This window comes from Chiloscyllium punctatum, chromosome 12 (genome assembly GCF_047496795.1).
Source record: "Chiloscyllium punctatum isolate Juve2018m chromosome 12, sChiPun1.3, whole genome shotgun sequence".
Classification (NCBI taxonomy): Eukaryota; Metazoa; Chordata; class Chondrichthyes; order Orectolobiformes; family Hemiscylliidae; genus Chiloscyllium; species Chiloscyllium punctatum.
The window spans coordinates 65,830,034-65,848,075 of NC_092750.1; the positions used below are offsets into that span (position 1 = coordinate 65,830,034).

Below are 18,042 nucleotides of genomic sequence, written 5' to 3' on the forward strand. Positions count from 1 at the left end.
CACCCGGATCCACCCCTGTAACCATTTCCCGTAGCTAATCCACCTAGCTTGCACCTTCCTGGACACTACAGGGCAATCTTGCAAGGGCAATCCACCTAACCTGCTTGTCATTGTGACTGGGAGGAAACCAGAGCAGCCAGAGGAAATCCCCCACGGTCACGGGGAGAATGTGCAAACTCCACACAGACAGTTACCAGAGGGTGGAATCAAACTCAGGACCCTGGCACTGAGAGGCAGCAGTGCTCACCACTGAGCCACTGTGTCGGATATGTTTCTCAACCCTGCCTTCTCCCCGTAACCCTTGATTCTGTTACCAATCAAAGTACTATACAGATGTAATTTGTTGGTTCGACATTCATGTGTAAGGCTATTCTGTACATCACAAAACCACAATTATTATGTGCAGAGGGAGACCATTTGGCCAACCGTGCTTCACAAATCAACTAGAGATTTTTGAGAATGTAACTCGTAGAATAGACATTGTAGAGCCAGTGATTGCAGTGTTTTTAGATTTTCAAAAGGCTTCTGATAAGGTCCCTCAAAAAAAAGGGCAGGTGGGCAAAGTTAAAGCGCTTGGGATAAGGAGTAATATATTGGCTGACTGGATTGATTGACTGACAGAAAACAGTAGGAATAAATGGGTCTTTTTGAGTGGCAGAGACTAGTGGGGTACTGCAAGGATCAGTCTATTCACAATATAGATAAATGAGGGATGCAAAAGCAATATTTCCATGACTGCTGATGATACAAAACTGGGCAGCTTTGTGAGGAGGCTTCAAATTGAATGAGTGCACAAAGACATAGCCATGCTTTTTTTAGATTAGATTAGATTACTTACTTACTTCGACCCGCCGAAGTGCAACCCACCCATCCCCCTACATTTACCCCTTTACCTAACACTACGGGCAATTTAGCAGGGCCAATTCACTTGACCTGCACACACCTGACCTATGATTTGGAGATGCTGGTGTTGGACTGGGGTGTACAAAGTTAAAAATCACACAACACCAGGTTATAGTCCAACAGGTTTAATTGGAAGCACACTAGCTTTCGGAGCGACAATCACCTGATGAAGGAGCGACGCTCCAAAAGCTAGTGTGCTTCCAATTAAACCTGTTGGACTATAACCTGGTGTTGTGGGATTTTTAACTTTGTACACCTGACCTATTGCATCTGCCAAATGTGAAGTGATACCCTTCAGTGTGATAAACACAAAGAAAGAATGTTATTTTAAATTGTGATTTTGAGTAGTGTGGCTGTACAAAGGGATCTTGATGTCCCTATATACTAGGCAATGAAAGTACATAGGCAGATGCAGTAAGCAATGAGGAACGTAATGGTGTATCACCTTCATTGTGAGAGGATTTGTGTTCAGAAGTAGGGGTATCTACTGCCTTGGGAAAAGGTTTCCTAGCGTCACATTTACTGCTTTTGAAAATGACCTTGTATCTCTGTCTTCTTGTTCTCTTCCTTTCATGGGTTCTGTTTTTATTTTTGACAGTGGTCAATGTAGGCACCACGCCTATCAGATTATTATCATCTTCCTGCAGGGTTATAATCTTGAGTATTGAGAGTTGTATTGGCACCTCCGTGACTTGTCTTTTTCTCTTGTTCCTTGATTTGTCTCGCTGCTCACTTTGAGTCTGAGCAAAAATTGCAACAGAGTGAAATAGCTTCCTTTTACGAAATTGAAAGTCTGTTGTGCAGGATAGTCCAGATCAATGTAATTTTCCACTAAAATGCCCACTCAGAAAAATCTAATTATCATATAGCTGGTATCAATGGACTCTTTCTGATTAGCCATCACCGATACCTTTGACTCATTTTTGAAGTACAGTCTCGCCATCGTTAAGCTGGGACCCTAACGAACCCTTTTGAAAGTAACAGGACGGTCAAATATTTTTATAGTGTAGAAACCACTGATGTGCCTTCTGTATTCCGAAATAAAGACGTCGAACATTTAACTAAACAATGTTTGCCTTTTATGCTCAAATCTGTGTTCTGTACACAACTTCCATCTCTTGCTTGAAAATATTTAGCCTGGGGGTGTGTTGAATAATCAGACCAGGTAACTATCTGATATCATCACCCAGGAAATGCCGGCGTATAGATAATTTCATGTTTAAATATATGGGCATTCACTATCCATACTCCTGCAAAGAGGCTATGCCTTTTAGTGGACGTGGGAAGTGGAGAATGTGAGTTCAATACTGGGAATTATCTCTCCTGTTTGTGCAATTTGTGGCATACTTAGCCAGAATGGTGAAGCACCAAGCTGAAGTGATTGCCCTCTTAGAGTCAGAGTCATAGAGGTGTACAGCATGGAAACAGACCTTTTGGTCCAACTTATCGTAAATTAACCTAGTCCCATTTGTTAGCATTTGGCCTATATCCCTCTAAACCCTTCCAGATGCCTTTTAAATGTTGCAGTTGTACCACCACTTCCTCTGGCAGCTCATTCCATACACACTCCACCCACTGCTTGAAAAAGCTACCTCTCTGGTCCCTTTTAAATCTTTCCCCTCTTGCCTTAAACCTATACGCACTAGTTTTGGATTCCCCTACCCTGGGACAAAAGACCTTGGCTATTCACCCTATCCACGTCCCTTATAATTTTATAAATCTCTATAAGGTCAGCCTTCGGCCCCAGGAAAAATAGCCCCAGCCTATTCAGCCTCTTCCTGTAGCTTAAATTGTCCAATCCCAGTAACATCCTTGTAAGTATTTTCTGCATCCTTTGAAGTTCCACAACATCTTGCCTATAGCAGGGAGAATAGAACCGAACGCAGTGCTCACAAAGCGGCCTAATCAATGTCCTCTTGATGACTAGAATCAAATATTCCTGGATCACTTTGCACTGGATTTGAAAAAAAGGATATGAAGACACTTGCTAGATTGTAAACAAGATTTGCAAGGATAACATGAGATTATAATTGTTGTAAAGAATGAACAGGCAGAAACTTATTCCAGAGAAGTGAAAGGAAGCTTAACAGGCATATATAAAATCATGAAGTATTTTGAGATAAATGTTAAGAGGTTGTTTCCATTTGTGAGGAAAGTCCCTCCAAAGGCTATGAATGTAAGGTGGACCCTAATTAAAAAATAATCTGATGCAGGAAAACTTTTAAAATCAGAAATTGGTTTGGCTGTGGAACTCGTTGCAGCTTTCGTGTCTGAGGATGGAACATCAATGGTCATTTATTTTCACCACCTTGCTGAAAAAGCTTGACAATCATCTTTTCAAGATAGTGCTCTATTTGGAAAGGGACTGGAAACAAAAAGACCTACCTATCTGAAATGGTGACTGGCAGCATTTTATTCATGACTGTTTCATTGCTAATGAACGAGAATGTTCGTGGGTGAATCTTATTGCCTTTCACTCATATTTATAAAAGCGTGGGGATCCTTCATTAAAATCATGTGATGATTATTTGCTGCTGTCTTAAATGCAGGTACTTTTCTTTCTGTGGCATCCTTTCAAGTCCACTGAATGACTTATTTACTGACAGTCAATAAAGCGCTCTTGAAGAGTGGGCACAGTTGTGTTGCAGGAAACACAGCAACTCCCAACATGCAGCAATGTGATGATGACTGAATATTCTTTTTTTTTAAATCTTGAGAAGTGTGTAATGCACGGACATATGTTTAAGTCCAACCAAAGGGAGCAGCACTGTTTCAACTGAAACGGTGATATCTCTAATAGAGTGATGGTACAGCACTGGCATATTCGCTTGATCTTTGCATTCAGGCTGTGGATTGAGACTTGAGCCAACAACCTTCTGACTCAGTCAAACATGCTACCAACTGAGCTGTCAATGACAAAATATTGAACTTTTTCTTGAATAACAACAGAGGATGTTTTCAAGCCACAAATATCCAGATAGAAGGAAGATATTGTGGGTCTTCAATCCAATATCAATGTCATTATCAGATATGATAGCATTTTGGAAACTAATCAGTTTGAGGTTACACTGTCAGCAGAAGCACTTCTCCAAAGAGATTGAGTGAGATAGGCCAACCTCAGTGAACTGGGTTTGTTTACTTGAGTATTTTCTGATTGGTTTCATTATGTAGAGTGTTGTTTCCAATTGCTATAATAAAGTCACCATTGTCCTACTGAGCCATAGGGCTACTCTCTCATTAGAGAGTGAGAGAGACAGACAACAGGTTATGGTTTAACCTGAGGGTCACCATGTCTTAGGCAAGGGGAGAGGTTAAGGAGAGTCAGAGTAACCTCAGCCAGTGCAGGATTGAACCCATGCTGTTTGGCATCATTTCTGCATCACATATCACCATCAAGCTACTCAAGTATTAACATGCAATTGTACAAAAGTGTCACAAAAATATGATTTTTTAAAAATCCCAATCAAAAGTCTGGTGAAACACTCAGAACTGTGTCTATACGAGTTATTGGTCACCAAGCAGGTTTTTAGTCAGGTATCATGCATAGTGCATTTGGTTTTCTACAAGGTGTTCAATCGGGTGGCACAAAAGGTGACTACACAAGAAAAGAGCTTCTGGTGTTGAATAACACATTAGCATGGATAGAGGACTGGCTACCAAACAGGAAACAGTCAGGATAAATAAGTCATTGTATGAGTGGATTTGGGGCAGGAGCCTCTATGTTTATGATCTGGATTAATGTCTCTGTTGGAGGGATTGAGTGTCATACAGCCACAGATGTCTCAAGCAGGAAAAAAAGGCTCTTTAGCCCATTGCCTGTGCCAGTCAAAAACAACCACTGAACTGTTCTAATCCCCTTTTCCATGGTGCATTGCAGGCAAATTTGCTGATGATACAAAGGTAGGTAAGTAGTCCAGTTGTGAGGAACCTGCAAAGAGATGTTAAGTTAGTTGGCAAAATATTGACAGAACATAATATCAGAAAATGTGATTTTGGCCAAGAGTAGATTAGCACATTATTATTTAAAGGAAGAGAATGGCAAATACCACAGTACAAAGGGATTCAGGTGTGCATGACCCATAAATTTAGCAGAAAAAGGTGGTGCTGGAAAAGCGCAGCAGGTCAGGCAGCATCCAGAATCCTGATTCCTGAAGAAGGGCTTTATGCCCGAAATGTCGATTCTCCTGCTCCTTTGATGCTGCCTGACCTGCTGCGCTTTTCCAGCAACACATTTTTCAGCTCTGATCTCCCAGCATCTGCAGTCCTCACTTTCTCCCCATAAATTTAGCATGCAGGTACAGCAAGTAATTCAGAAGGCAAATTAATGAAGTCTTGCTACATGACCACACTTTCTGGATTAGTGGTGCTGGAAGAGCACAGCAGTTCAGGCAGCATCCAAGGAGCTTCGAAATCGATGTTTCGGGCAAAAGCCCTTCATCAGGACTACCTGATGCTGCCTGAACTGCTGTGCTCTTCCAGCACCACTAATCCAGAATCTGATTTCCAGCATCTGCAGTCATTGTTTTTACCTACATGACCACACTTAAAGGGCCATGTAAAATGTGACATTTTCACTTCAGGAGGGTTTTATTTGCAATAAAGGTGGCTCAGATAAAGCTAACTAGGTAGATTCCTGGCAGCAGTGGGTTGTTGTATGGAAGAAAGTTTGAGCAGATTGGGCCTATTACTCCATTGGAATTTTAAAGAATGAGAGATGATCATATTGAAACTTAGGTGATCTTGTGGGGGCTTAACAGGGTGGGTGCTGAGACAATCTTTCTTGACACAACATAGTTTTGAAACGGTGACCCTCTGAGCAAAATGGGGGGGGGGGGGGGGGGGGGTCTTCCATTTAAGATGTAAATATGGAGGAATTTATTCTCTCAGAATTAATGACGTTTGGAATTCTCTAAGGCACAGTAGAGTGGATGTTGGGCCTGGGGTGGGGGAGGCAAGATTATAGAGTGATGGCTACTTTGCAATCAGATTGACTGACTGTTATTTTATTAAATGGTGAACAGGCCTGAGGGGCCTAAAAGCTCATTTCTTACGACCGTTTCATGATTTTGTAAATGATCTTGGTGCTAATATGTCATGTCAGTGTGGACCATGTATGTAGCATCTTTCAGATACTGCAATTCTGATTGCAGGTACAATATGCATTTGATTGGTGGCTTTGTCATATGAGTGTGGGGGGATAAATCTTATGAAGTTATTCTCTGACCCTCAATCATTGGCCATACATATCAGATTCTGCATGATTTTCCATAAATTAAAGACGCCTACGATCAGCAGATAGAGGGTAAGTTCATTTAAACTGAAATGCACTGATTCAAAGAGATGGTTGAAGCATAATCAGAGGCTACAATAGCTTTAAAACACTTCAGAATGTTTTGAGATTGTGAACAGTCCCACATAAGTATGGTTTTCATGCTTTAATTCTGATATATTTTTATAACACTGCACAGTGCATCACTGAACAGGCTCCACCACGCAGAGTGTGACATTACCACAGTGCATAATGGAGTGTTTGTTTTCCTTATCTCCTCTTAACTTTCCTCGACATAATCTCAATGTGAGGGAAGGAAGCCGATTAGCAACTTTTATGTATTCAAGCTACCTTTTCAGCCTCTCGTATCGTAGCTGACCAGACTGAACTAAGGAAGATTGAATCTCTCGGAGGAAATAACAGCAGGACCAGAGAGTTGATGTGGGCATGGGGAATGAGACAAGCAACCGTTCAACAGCTTCTACACATCCTGAATGAGTTGCAGCTGTATCGTGCAGCAGATATTATTCTATCACGTGAGTATATCCCTTTCTAGATAGAAATTTTTGACGTTCTAATAATTTTATTTTAGAAAAGGCATCAGAATGCTCATTATCAGCACGTACTATTTTCAATGAGTCATCAGTTTGAATCCAGCCCAGGCCACTGGGCCAGTCTCGTCTATTTTGGCTCTAAAATTCAAGGATGAAATTGTTTGGAGCCATCTTAAAGCCCAAATCCTGGTAGGACAGAGCTCGCTGTATAAAATTGATCATAATTTGGCAGTAAATTGGCAATATCACTTGAAAGTATGGCTGGTGGGTGGAAAGTGAAAAATAATCATGTGTTCCTCTGAGGTATGTCAATAAAATAGAGTTGAGGGAGGATTATTTTACATGTGACCTGTATGATATCAGATTTTTATTGCTTAATATTGATGCTGGATACTTACAATGGAGGAGTCTGCCTTTTCGTAGAACAAATACTAGGAAATGGCCATCTTCAATTAGAGACAATCTAATTATTGCCCCATGGCAATACTATCATTGAATACCTCACTATCAAAATTCTGGGGGTTATCAATGACTAGGAACTGAACTGGACTAGCCATATAGATACACTGACTACAAGAGCGGGTCAGAGGCTAGGAATATTGCAGTGAAACACCTCTGGAGCAGGTGGAACTTGAACCTGGGCATCCTGGCTCAGAGATAGGGACACTACCAATGCACCACAAGCATCCTTTAAAAAAAAACCTAACCAATGAATAAAGGAACAATTCACATAACTTGAGGGCTCACCCAGGATTTAAACCCAGGATCTGTTACATTTCCAACATCTTTCTGAAGTGGGAATCATACATCTAGGCCAAAACAAACAGCTAAGTACAGTTGCCATAGTCTCAGAGGACCAAAGGGTTGCACTTTTGATAGAGAGAGACGATTAATGGTGAGTTTAGTCTGAGGGTCACTGTGACCCCTGTAAAGGGTAAGGTTAAGAAGGTGGGATCTGTATGATAGCAACAGCTGGTATCATGCGGCATTGCAAACCACCAATCCAGTTTTCTGAGTTAGAGAATTTCACAAGTTCACTAACCTTTGAGTGAATACATTTTTCCTCAGATGAGTCCTAAATGATCTACCCTATATCCTAAGACTAAATCCCCTGGTTTTAGACTTCCCAACCAGGGCAAATGCTGTCCCTGAATCTAGTCCATCTAACCCTTTGAGAAGTTATACATTTCAATCCGATCCTCCCTCATCCTTCTAAGCTCTAGTGAATACAGGCCCAGTCGAACCAATCTTTCTTTATAGGATAGTCTTACCATCCCTGGTATCAGCCCAGTGAAGCTCTGCTGCACTTTCTCTGTGTATCCTTTGTAGCGTGGAGGCCAAAGCTGCACATGTGACTCCAGGTGTGATGTCACCAAGGCTCTGTATAACTGCAACAGGCATCCCTAATTCTCAACTTTTAGATTTTCAAATTTAGCCACTTTGCTATATGTTTGCCCATTTACTCAACTTATCTAAATCACATTGAAGCCTCTTTGCTTTTTTCTCTCAACTCTCAATCCCACCCAATCTTGTCATCATCCAGGTCATTTTTATATATTGTGAAGGGCTGGGGCCCAAGCACCAGAAATGGACATATTTATTGCCATTCTCTATTTTCTATCTGTTAATCAATTCTGGTCCATGCCCATATATTACCTCTTATCCCATGTGCTTTAACTTTGCCCACTAACTTCTTATGAAGGACCTTATCCAAGGCTGTCTGAAAATCCAAATATTCTACATTCACAGGTTCTAAGACCATAAGACAAAGGAGCAGAAATTAGGCCATTCAGTCCATCGGGTCTGCTCTGCCATTCAATCATGACTGTTATGTTTCTCAACCCCTTTCTCCCACCCTCTTTCCGTAACCCTTGATCCCCTTGACAATCAAGACTCAATGACCTGGCCTCCACAGTCTTCTGTGGAAGTTCTCTCTTATCTATTTACATCCTTGGAAACTCAAGTCGAATTGTTCTGTGTGATTTGCTTTTCATAAACCATGTCTAATCCAATGAAGGCTTTCCAAATTTTCTGTAATCCTGTCCTTTATTAATTAGACTCTAGCATTTTCCCTGCTACTGTAAAAGTGTTTTCTCTTTTTTTTTAAATAGTGGGATTACATTTGACCCCCTCAATTCTGTACAAACTGCTCCAGAGTCTATAGCATTTTTAAAGTTATATCCAACATACAAAGAGCGGCCTCCTTTAGTACTCTGCGATGTAAATGATCAGACTCTGGTGATTTGACGCCTTTAACCTTCTTAATTTCCTCAGCATCTTTTTCTTTTACCATTACTGATTTACTTCAATTCTGCCCCCTTGCTAGTCCTTGACTCCCGAACTAAGAATTAGTTAAAGAAACCAAAATACTCGGCAGAGATTATAAACAATTACTGGAACTCGGTTGAAGGACTCATATATTTGGAAAATGTAATAGGCCACTTTACACTTCATCTTGAGCTGTGGCATACCTCAAAAATATCCAATCTTGCATTTGTGGGCCATTTAAGAGCATAATGTCAAGTCTTTGAGGATCACGTGGAAAATTTAAATCCACTGACCTAGGAGTTTACAAAAATCTCTAAATCTTGATCCCCTTTCCAATCAAGAACCTATCTAGCTCTATCTTAAATACACTCAATGTCTTGGCCTCCGCAGCTTTCTGCAGCAATGAGTTTCACAGATTGACCACCCTCTGGCTGAAGAAATTCCTCCTCATCTCAGTTTTCAAGGCCATCCTTTCCTTTTGAGGCTGTGGTCTTTGGCTCCTTCTGGTGAAAACATGTTATCCACATCCAATCAATCAGGCCTCTGTGTCCTGTAAGTTTCAGTCAGATCCTGCTCCCCATCCACCCTTCCTTTTAAATTCAATCAAGTACAGACCGAGAGTCCCCAACATCTCTTCATATGACATCATCCCTGGCATCATTCTTGTAAAACTCCTCCAACACCAGGACATCTTTCCTTAGATATGGGGCCCAACACTGCTAACAACCTTCCAAATGCCATCCGACCACAGCCTAAGATAGCCTCAGCAGTACATCTCGGTCGTTGCGTTCTAACTCTCTTGAAATGAATACCAATATTGCACTTGCCTTCCCAACTGCTGACTGACCCTGCTTGTTAACCTGAAGAGAACCTTGAACTAGGACTCGGACGTCCCTTTGTGCTTCAGATTTCCAAAACCTTGCCCCATTTAGAAAACAGTCTGCAATAGTACTTCCTACCAAAATGTATAACCTCACATTTTTCCACACTGTATTCCATCTGCCAATTCTTTGTCCACTCGCTTAGCCTATCCAAGTCCTTCTGCTGCCTCCCTGCTTCCTCAACACTACCTGTCCCTCCAACCATCTTTGTGTTATCTCTAAACATAGCAACAATGCCCTCAGTTCCTTTGTCTCGATCATTAATTTATTATATGAATAGTTGTGGTCTCAACACTGACCTCTATGGAATTCCACTGAGACTGCCATCCTGAAAAAGACTCCTTTACCCCTACTCTCTGCCTTTTGCCAGACAGCCAATCCTCTCTTCATGCCAGTACCGTGTCCCTAACACGTCAGGTTCTTGTCTTATTTAGCAGCCTCCTCAGCATCACCTTGTCAAAGGCCTTCTAGAAATCCAAATGGATCATGTCCACTGGCTCATTACCTCCTCAAAGAGTTCTAAGAGATTTGTCAGCCATGGCCTCCCCTTGATGAAGCTGTGCTGATCTGCCCTATTTTACTGTGCACTTTCAAGTACTCCGCAATCTCATCCTTAATAATGGACTCTTAAAATCTTACCAATGACTGAGGTCAGGCTAACCGGACAATAATTTCCATTCTGCATAGTAATTCCGCAGTCTCACATCTTAAATTTGTAAATTACTCAAAAAAAAGTATACTTTTATCGAAACATTCAATCACATTTTGTTTGAGGAATGGTCACAGACCACTTCCTGTTTGATGAGTATTTCTCTTCCTTTTAATCTATTCTGGTATTGCTGGTGAAGTTGTGTTAAAACTCCAAGCTCAGTGCACTGTTAATGGAAAAAAAAAGAGGAAATGTAAAATATAAAACAATAGAATAGATAAATGGCCTGTTGGTGTTTCTTTTGGTTTGTTAGTTTCACTGCTTATAGAACCCTAATTCTGGCAACAGAATTGTATATTGTGAAGTAGGTATGATTCAGTTCAACAAAGCAAAACCCAAATCCATAAAATGAGATTAAATGAAAAGATCATTTCCTCTTATTCTTTGCTCTCACCTTATGCTGAAAAGGTCAAAACCTACAAGTGTACATTTTTGAAGCTGCTGGAGTTGCTCTATTATACAGTATTTGCAACACAGAAACAAGTGATTTGCAGCAAATCTTCGATACATGGATACATTTTGATGAATTTTCAAACCTAAGATTTCATTCCACATGCAGAATGAGTAACACCTCTTTTTTGTTGTTCGTGAGCATGTGCATTTTCAGGTCTTAGTATCTTTCTCTAAGCTGGTTGTTGACATGCCAAGTTCTGTTGCATCCATGCAGCCAGTTTGGAGCCCAAGGGTCAGATATGGGTGTATTCTGGATTAGTGGTGCTGGAAGAGCACAGCAGTTCAGGCAGCATCCGAGGAGCAGTAAAATCGACGTTTCGGGCAAAAGCCCTTCATCATGAAGAAAGGCAGAGAGCCTGAAGCGTGGAGAGATAAGCTAGAGGAGGATAGGGGTGGGGAGAAAGTAGCATAGAGTACAATGGGTGAGTGGGGGAGGGGATGAAGGTGATAGGTCGGGGGCGGGAGGAGGATGGAGTGGATAGGTGGAAAAGAAGATAGGCAGGTAGGACAAGTCATGGGGACAGTGCTGAGCTGGAAGTTTGGAACTAGGGTGAGGTGGGGGGAAGGGGAAATGAGGAAACTGTTGAAGTCCACATTGATGCCCTGGGGTTGCAGTGTTCCGAGGCGGAAGATGAGGCGTTCTTCCTCCAGGCATCTGGTGGTGAGGGAGCAGCAGTGAAGGAGGTGACACACGTGACATCACTTCCGCCCCTCACATCATCGCTGATGTCACAAGCTCAGTGACTTCCGCCACTCCTACTGCCGTGTCTGCCACCACTTCCGCCCCCACCAACGCCACTCACCTGCATTCTGCTGACCCGCCCCCCCCACAGACCCCACTGTCACCATTCCCAGCCCCCAGAACCCTGAGGGGAAGACCACCCCTGTTCAAGCCTTCCCTTCAGTAGATGTCTCAACTACCGAGTTGCACAACAAGACTTGGACTCGTTGGACCAAATTGCCTGTTCACATCTTGTGAATACTATCCAACAAGGCAGTGCCAACACCGACAGATTTGTGTTCTCACTAATGTCAACTTTTTCTGGATAAATGGGGTGGGGGCAGAGAATTCAAGGAAATATTCTTTTAGTTTAAGTCCCAAAATGTGGACATTTTATTTCCTTTGTAGAAGTGAATCGAATCATCTTCAATGTATAGGAGGTCTGCTTATTTCTTCCTCTTGGTATGAAGAACTCGCCAATGAGTGGAACACAAAGATCAAAACAAACACCAACAGACTACTTATCAGTGTGTTTTTGGTTCAGATTTCCAGCATCTGCAGTATTTTGATTTTGCTTATTATAGTTTACACTTCCTCTTATCTTTGTGTTAAACTTCAAACTTTGTACAATGTCAGTAACAATTCTAAAATAGATTAAAACGAAGAGGAGTATCCATTAAATAAGATATGATTTTTGACAATATACTAGACCAAAAAAAAAGCTGAGTTTTCTTGTTACATGACACAAATGACTTGGATGAAGATATGAATTAAATTGAAAAGATTGACACTAAGCACCGATCAATGTGGCGCACTATTCATTACATCTTTCCAGTGACCTATTTATGTCTGTTTTCTATTTGCTAATCTATCTTCTATCCATGTCAATTTGCTACCACCATACCATGAGCTTTTATTTTCTACAATGTGACACCTTAGCAAATGCCTTCTAGAAATCTAAATACCATCCATAACTTCCCCTTATATCCAGAACACACCCTCAAAATATCTTTACTGTTTAGTTAGCATTGAGCACTGTAGTTTCCTTTCTAATCTCCCTTATTGACACTCTGAAATTTGTTGTGAACTGCAAATTGCATGCCTGGTTCTGACACACATGATCTTCTGTCTTGCATTATGCTATCTGCAGGACTGCTAGCTCCTTAAGAATAAAGGAATTTGAATTACTAGTTAGTTGCTGAAAGGATGACAGAAATATTTTGCATTTTCTGCATTTATATTGAAACAAATTGGTATTTCTCTTGACTAAAAGTTATCTGTGGTAGGCAGGACAGTCTTTTACGGTAAAGGATTTTTCTGGAGTTTCTCTCTCTCCCTCTCTCTGGTTCTCTATAGCGAGCTAGACAACATGTTCAGGCACATTAGAAATCCTTATGCGTTTGGTTTTTTAAATCAGAGTATTAGCTTCCATTTGCACTCCCGCACAACGGCCGTTAGAGAGTGACATCCTGCCGCTCTCTCTCTCTCTTCCGGATCTCAGCAGATTGCCTCTATCTGTAAGTTTTCAAGGTTATCACAGACACACCTTCCCCCTCAAAACCCATAATGTGAATCATGTGGGCCTTGTACATTTTAGAAATAGTTTTTTAATCAACCTGTTCAGAAATGTTATGACATACTCCTGGAGCATGTGTGACTTGAACCCCGGCCTTCTGGCTTGGAGGAAGGGACACCACCACTGCACCATAAGAGCCTAGTCATGTAAATTTAGACTACACAGAATAAGCAATTAACTTTCCTCAAGTTTTTTTTTTGTCTGAACAGCCTGTTCAGAAATGTATTAGCTATTTTTAAGACTTAGAATAAATGGACAATTTAATGGATAACTGTTTACAATCTGATCTCTTGACACCTTTCTGGGAATATAGGATCGAACAGTCTAACCATTGTAAATATAACCACTGTAAAGATGTAGCTGCAATTGTCTCCAAGTGTAAATATCTTACCCCTTCACCCCAGAAAAAAATCTGGGCCTACCTTTAATCTAATGGTCACATCACCAGGCCTATCGTCAGGTAGATTTCAGACCAGGTCACATGTCCACTTACTATACAGGCAGTCCCTGAGTTGTAAATGGCTTCCATTCTTGAGTCCGTTGCAAGTCAATTTGTATGCAAGTCAGAACATAATGCAGTACAACATAAAACAGCCTCTTGCAAGTACAAGGGAACATTCATATGTCAGACCTCTAAAATCAATATTATTGCACGAATGTGATAGCATTTGTAAGTTGAACATTCATAAATCAAGACTCGCTCTGTCTGAAGTCCAAATATCAAAACATAAGAAACATATAAACCAGGGTCAAATTTGTCACTTAACTAGATATTCACCAAATATCCTTAGGCATCACTTTCCCATAACCCACAACCACTTCCATCTAGAAGGATAAGGGCAGCAGATACATGGGAACATCACCACTTGCAAGTTCCCCTCAAAGCCACTCACCATCCTGACTTGGAAGTATATCACTGTTCCTTTATTATCGAGGGTCAAAATCTTGGAATTCCCTCCCTGAGAGCATAGTGGGTCAACTTACAGCATGCGGACTTCAGCAGTTCGAGAAAGCAGCTCACCACCACCTTCTCACGGGCACGATTGAATGGCGGAGTGGACTCGATGGGCCGAATGGCCTTACTTCCACTCCTATGTCTTATGGTCTTATGGTCTTAGTTAAGACAGCCAACAAATGCTGGCCAGCTAGTGACCCCCAAATCTCACAACTGAATAAAAAACGTCATTTGTAATTTTAGGGCCATTTTGGAATGTAAACAATCTCGAAAGATTGTGGAATTACTACCAATTATTGGCTTTCCAAATATCACTTTCCCCATTTGGGTAGTTTGAGTAAGTTTAATCCTTATTTAAACCGAGCTGGTTGTTGATCTTAATGTGAGCACTTTATCCAGAAACTCTGCATTTCCTCTGGAATTCATTTGATAAGCTGCCATAGCATTGGTGAGAAACCTCACTTAAATACCATGAACACATTTTTCACTGAGCTTCAAAGCTTTGCCATTTTAGGTTCTTCTGTATATTTAATATTTGGTTTTATGAAAAACGTAGCCTGCATTTGGAGGGTTTTGGTTGTCTACCTTGAATCAGTGTACAGAATCTTATAAATATTGGTTACTGTCTGTACTATGAGATTTGAATTTCTACAGTAATTTAATCTAATTGATTTATTTACAAATTAAATATCATTCAGATGTTAGATTTTAGTCTTTGTCACTGGCAAGGCCAGTATTTATTGCTCATCTCTAACTGTCCTTCAGAGGTGGTGGTGAACTGCTTCTTAAACCACATGGGCTTCAACAGTTCAAATGTCCTGCAATGCCATTGGGTAAGGGTTTTATAGGATTTGAACTTTGCACCAGTGAAGGAACAGCAACAACTCACAGCAAGTTAGAATGGTTGTGAATTATGGTAAACCTGCAGGTGATGGCATTCCAATGCTTCCTTTTCCTTGTAAGCAATGGAAATCTCAAGATGCTGTCAAAGAATCTTTTATTCTAAACCGTACACGTGTGGATAGTGAGCAATAAGATGCCTGTCAGTGTCAGTGTGTTAAGATCTTTTCACTGTTTCACAACATGATTGTGGGCTATTACTAAAATTGCATTTTGTTTTACAAACAGGACAGCCTGCAACTTCTTTCGTTACGCAACCTGCTAGTGCATACATTCCTTTACCCGAAACATCTGAGATGTTCTGTTCACCTCTACCTTCCACAAGTCCGGTACTGAACTGTACAAATACTACAGATTTGTTGAACAATGGTAATTACGAAACCTGGGCAGTTATTAAGGGAATGGGCTTGGTAATCGTAATATATTTATACGTTTAGTTTAGTACAGCCCCATTAGTATGCTGATGTACAGTAGTAACAATCAATGTTTCAGCAGTGTCATAATACTTTGTGCTGCATGATAGTTTTACATAGGAATTATTCCATTTGATATAATCCTATCAGACTCCGAAATCTTGCACAAATATAATGGTAACAGTGGCATACAGAAAGACATGGTTAAAATTGTAACAGGACTTTGTACTTTATTCAGAAACATCTGTACCAAATTACAATACACCTATTTCTTGGAGGAAAAAACATTTACACACCAGCAGCTAACATTACTGATGTGCAACACTGAAGATATTCAGAGTACAGAGTAAGTTATGTCAGAGGCGAGAGTAGAACTGCAGGGTTTTTGTTTGTACATTTTTAGCTCTCGTGACTGATATTTGTCTTTATTCTCTGCAGTGAACCAACATGATCCACTTCCTAGACCATCTATTCCTGCAAGTCTCTTGAACTCTATTTTAGAGCCAAACTGTGACAAGTGCAGTGGGGTAAGGTTAGCAGCGCATTTAGCATTTTAAATAAATCATCTGAACATTTCAATAATTAAAGATTACTGGGCATTTAGTGTATTGGATCTGTTTGCCATTGAATATTGTAATATTGGGATCCTATTTATTGAGGATCATAAATTTACCAGAAAGCAATTAGTTAGAGGCTGCTGATGCGTTAATGCATAGTGTCAAATATTTGAAAAGGAAGATTAGAAAAGAATGTGAGGAAGAGAAAACATTATTATGAAGCAGATAGTTCCACTTGAAGACCCATCACTGGCACCAGCTGAATGCTCTCTTAATTTCTGCCCTTGCGTAAAAAGGTGTAATTAATTAAGGATAGCCAGGAACTTTACGAACTTAAATTATTATCCTTGAGGTTCTGTTCTTCAACTTGGTGCCTAGCTCCACATGCTGTTGAGTCAGTCCTTCCTCATCCTACCTGGTTTGTTGATATCTACATGGAGCACGATGACTGAATCTGTGCACTCCAAGTTCCTCCCCACCTCTTGGTAGTGCATTCTGGACTTGCAATCTCAGCTGCAGAGAACGATGTCCACATGCCTCTCTGTTAGAGTTCCTTATGAACGTTACATTCGTTTTCACTCTCCCTAGTTGAAAAGCATCCCGTACCACAGTGCCATGATCAGTTAGCTCATCCACCATACAACTCTCCCTCATCCAGGCAAGCTGAAAGATCCTCAAACCTGTTGAAGATTGGAGATGCTGAGAGTGTCGCCCTCTGGGTCTCCTTATTTGCCTCACTCACAGTCATACCCTCCTTTCCCTGATCACTGACCAAATCAGAAGATCTCCTCCAAAAGTGAGTGAGAGCTTCCTGGTACAAAATATCCAGGAAATTTCCAGTCTCTGTAGTTGGGCCTCCAGCTTATGAACACTGAGTTGAAGCTACTTGAGGTGTTAATGCAGATACGGTTGCCCTGATCATATTGGCACCCAAAATCTCCCACATAGCAACTTTCTGCCAACGTTGATGTTACTTTTCAAATTAACTATTTCAATTACTTATCCCATTTATTTGTTTATTTTTTACTATATAATTAACCCCACCAACAATTTCTGTATTATTTTAAACTTAAGGAATAGGACATTAACCATTTGCCAGATACACTCAAAACAACCAGATTCTTTCCTTGTAGTAGAGTAAGAACCAATTACAAGCTGCCAGCTCTTTGCCTCTGAGACCCGCCATCCCCACTTTCACTCAGGGGAGGTCATGATAGATCTGCACTGGGAAGTATTGAGGGACTGTTCCTCATTGGTGAAAGGGTTGGATACCAGAGCACACCGAATTATAGTGAATGGCATAAGAACCGAAGGTAAAATGAGATTTTTTTAAAAAATATTTGTTTAAGCAATTTTTATTGTAATGTTGGCAGGGAAATAGGGAAGGTAGATTTAATTTTGATTTTCAAATAGAAATGGGATAATGGTGCAGAGAGAAGCATTGTAAATCTATGGGACTAGATTTACAATGCGCTCTCTGCATAATTATCCAATTATAGGTGTGGGACAAGCCACACAGCTTTTGCAGCAAGCGCATCTAGACATCACAAGCTAAATTCACTTTTTCCTGTGCTATAACCATTCCATGAATCTGTGTACGAATGTATCTGCAATTGTGCACTTGATTTTTCCATTCATTTTCGTTCTTGGGAACGACTTTCTAATCCTTTCTCTCGATTCATCCCCACTCCCACCCATTACCACCGCTTAATCTTTCATTCATGCCAAAGGGCAGAACACACCTATTTTGATGATAAGGAAAGAACGAATGTCACATGTGAATAGCACTTAGTTCTTGAAACGTAATTTATCTTTGGTGCCTATTTGTACATTTCATGTGTGTGCATGTGTGTGTGTGTGTGTGTGTGTGTCAATATGAATTC

At 40.8% G+C, this 18,042-nt stretch overlaps 1 protein-coding gene across 2 annotated transcripts in view; it reads left to right on the plus strand.

The window, feature by feature from the left end:
• Nucleotides 1-18,042, plus strand: part of LOC140483889 (interleukin-1 receptor-associated kinase-like 2) — a 45,422-nt gene that overhangs the window by 3,699 nt on the left and 23,681 nt on the right. The window contains exons 2-4 of one of the 2 annotated variants that reach the window (XM_072582681.1): nt 6,532-6,708; nt 15,418-15,558; nt 16,041-16,129. In XM_072582681.1, coding sequence (XP_072438782.1) covers nt 6,532-6,708; nt 15,418-15,558; nt 16,041-16,129 — 407 coding nt within the window. Of the gene's footprint in view, nt 1-6,531; nt 6,709-15,417; nt 15,559-15,840; nt 15,949-16,040; nt 16,130-18,042 lie in introns of those variants that run through there. The other variant, XM_072582682.1, reaches the window with a different exon arrangement.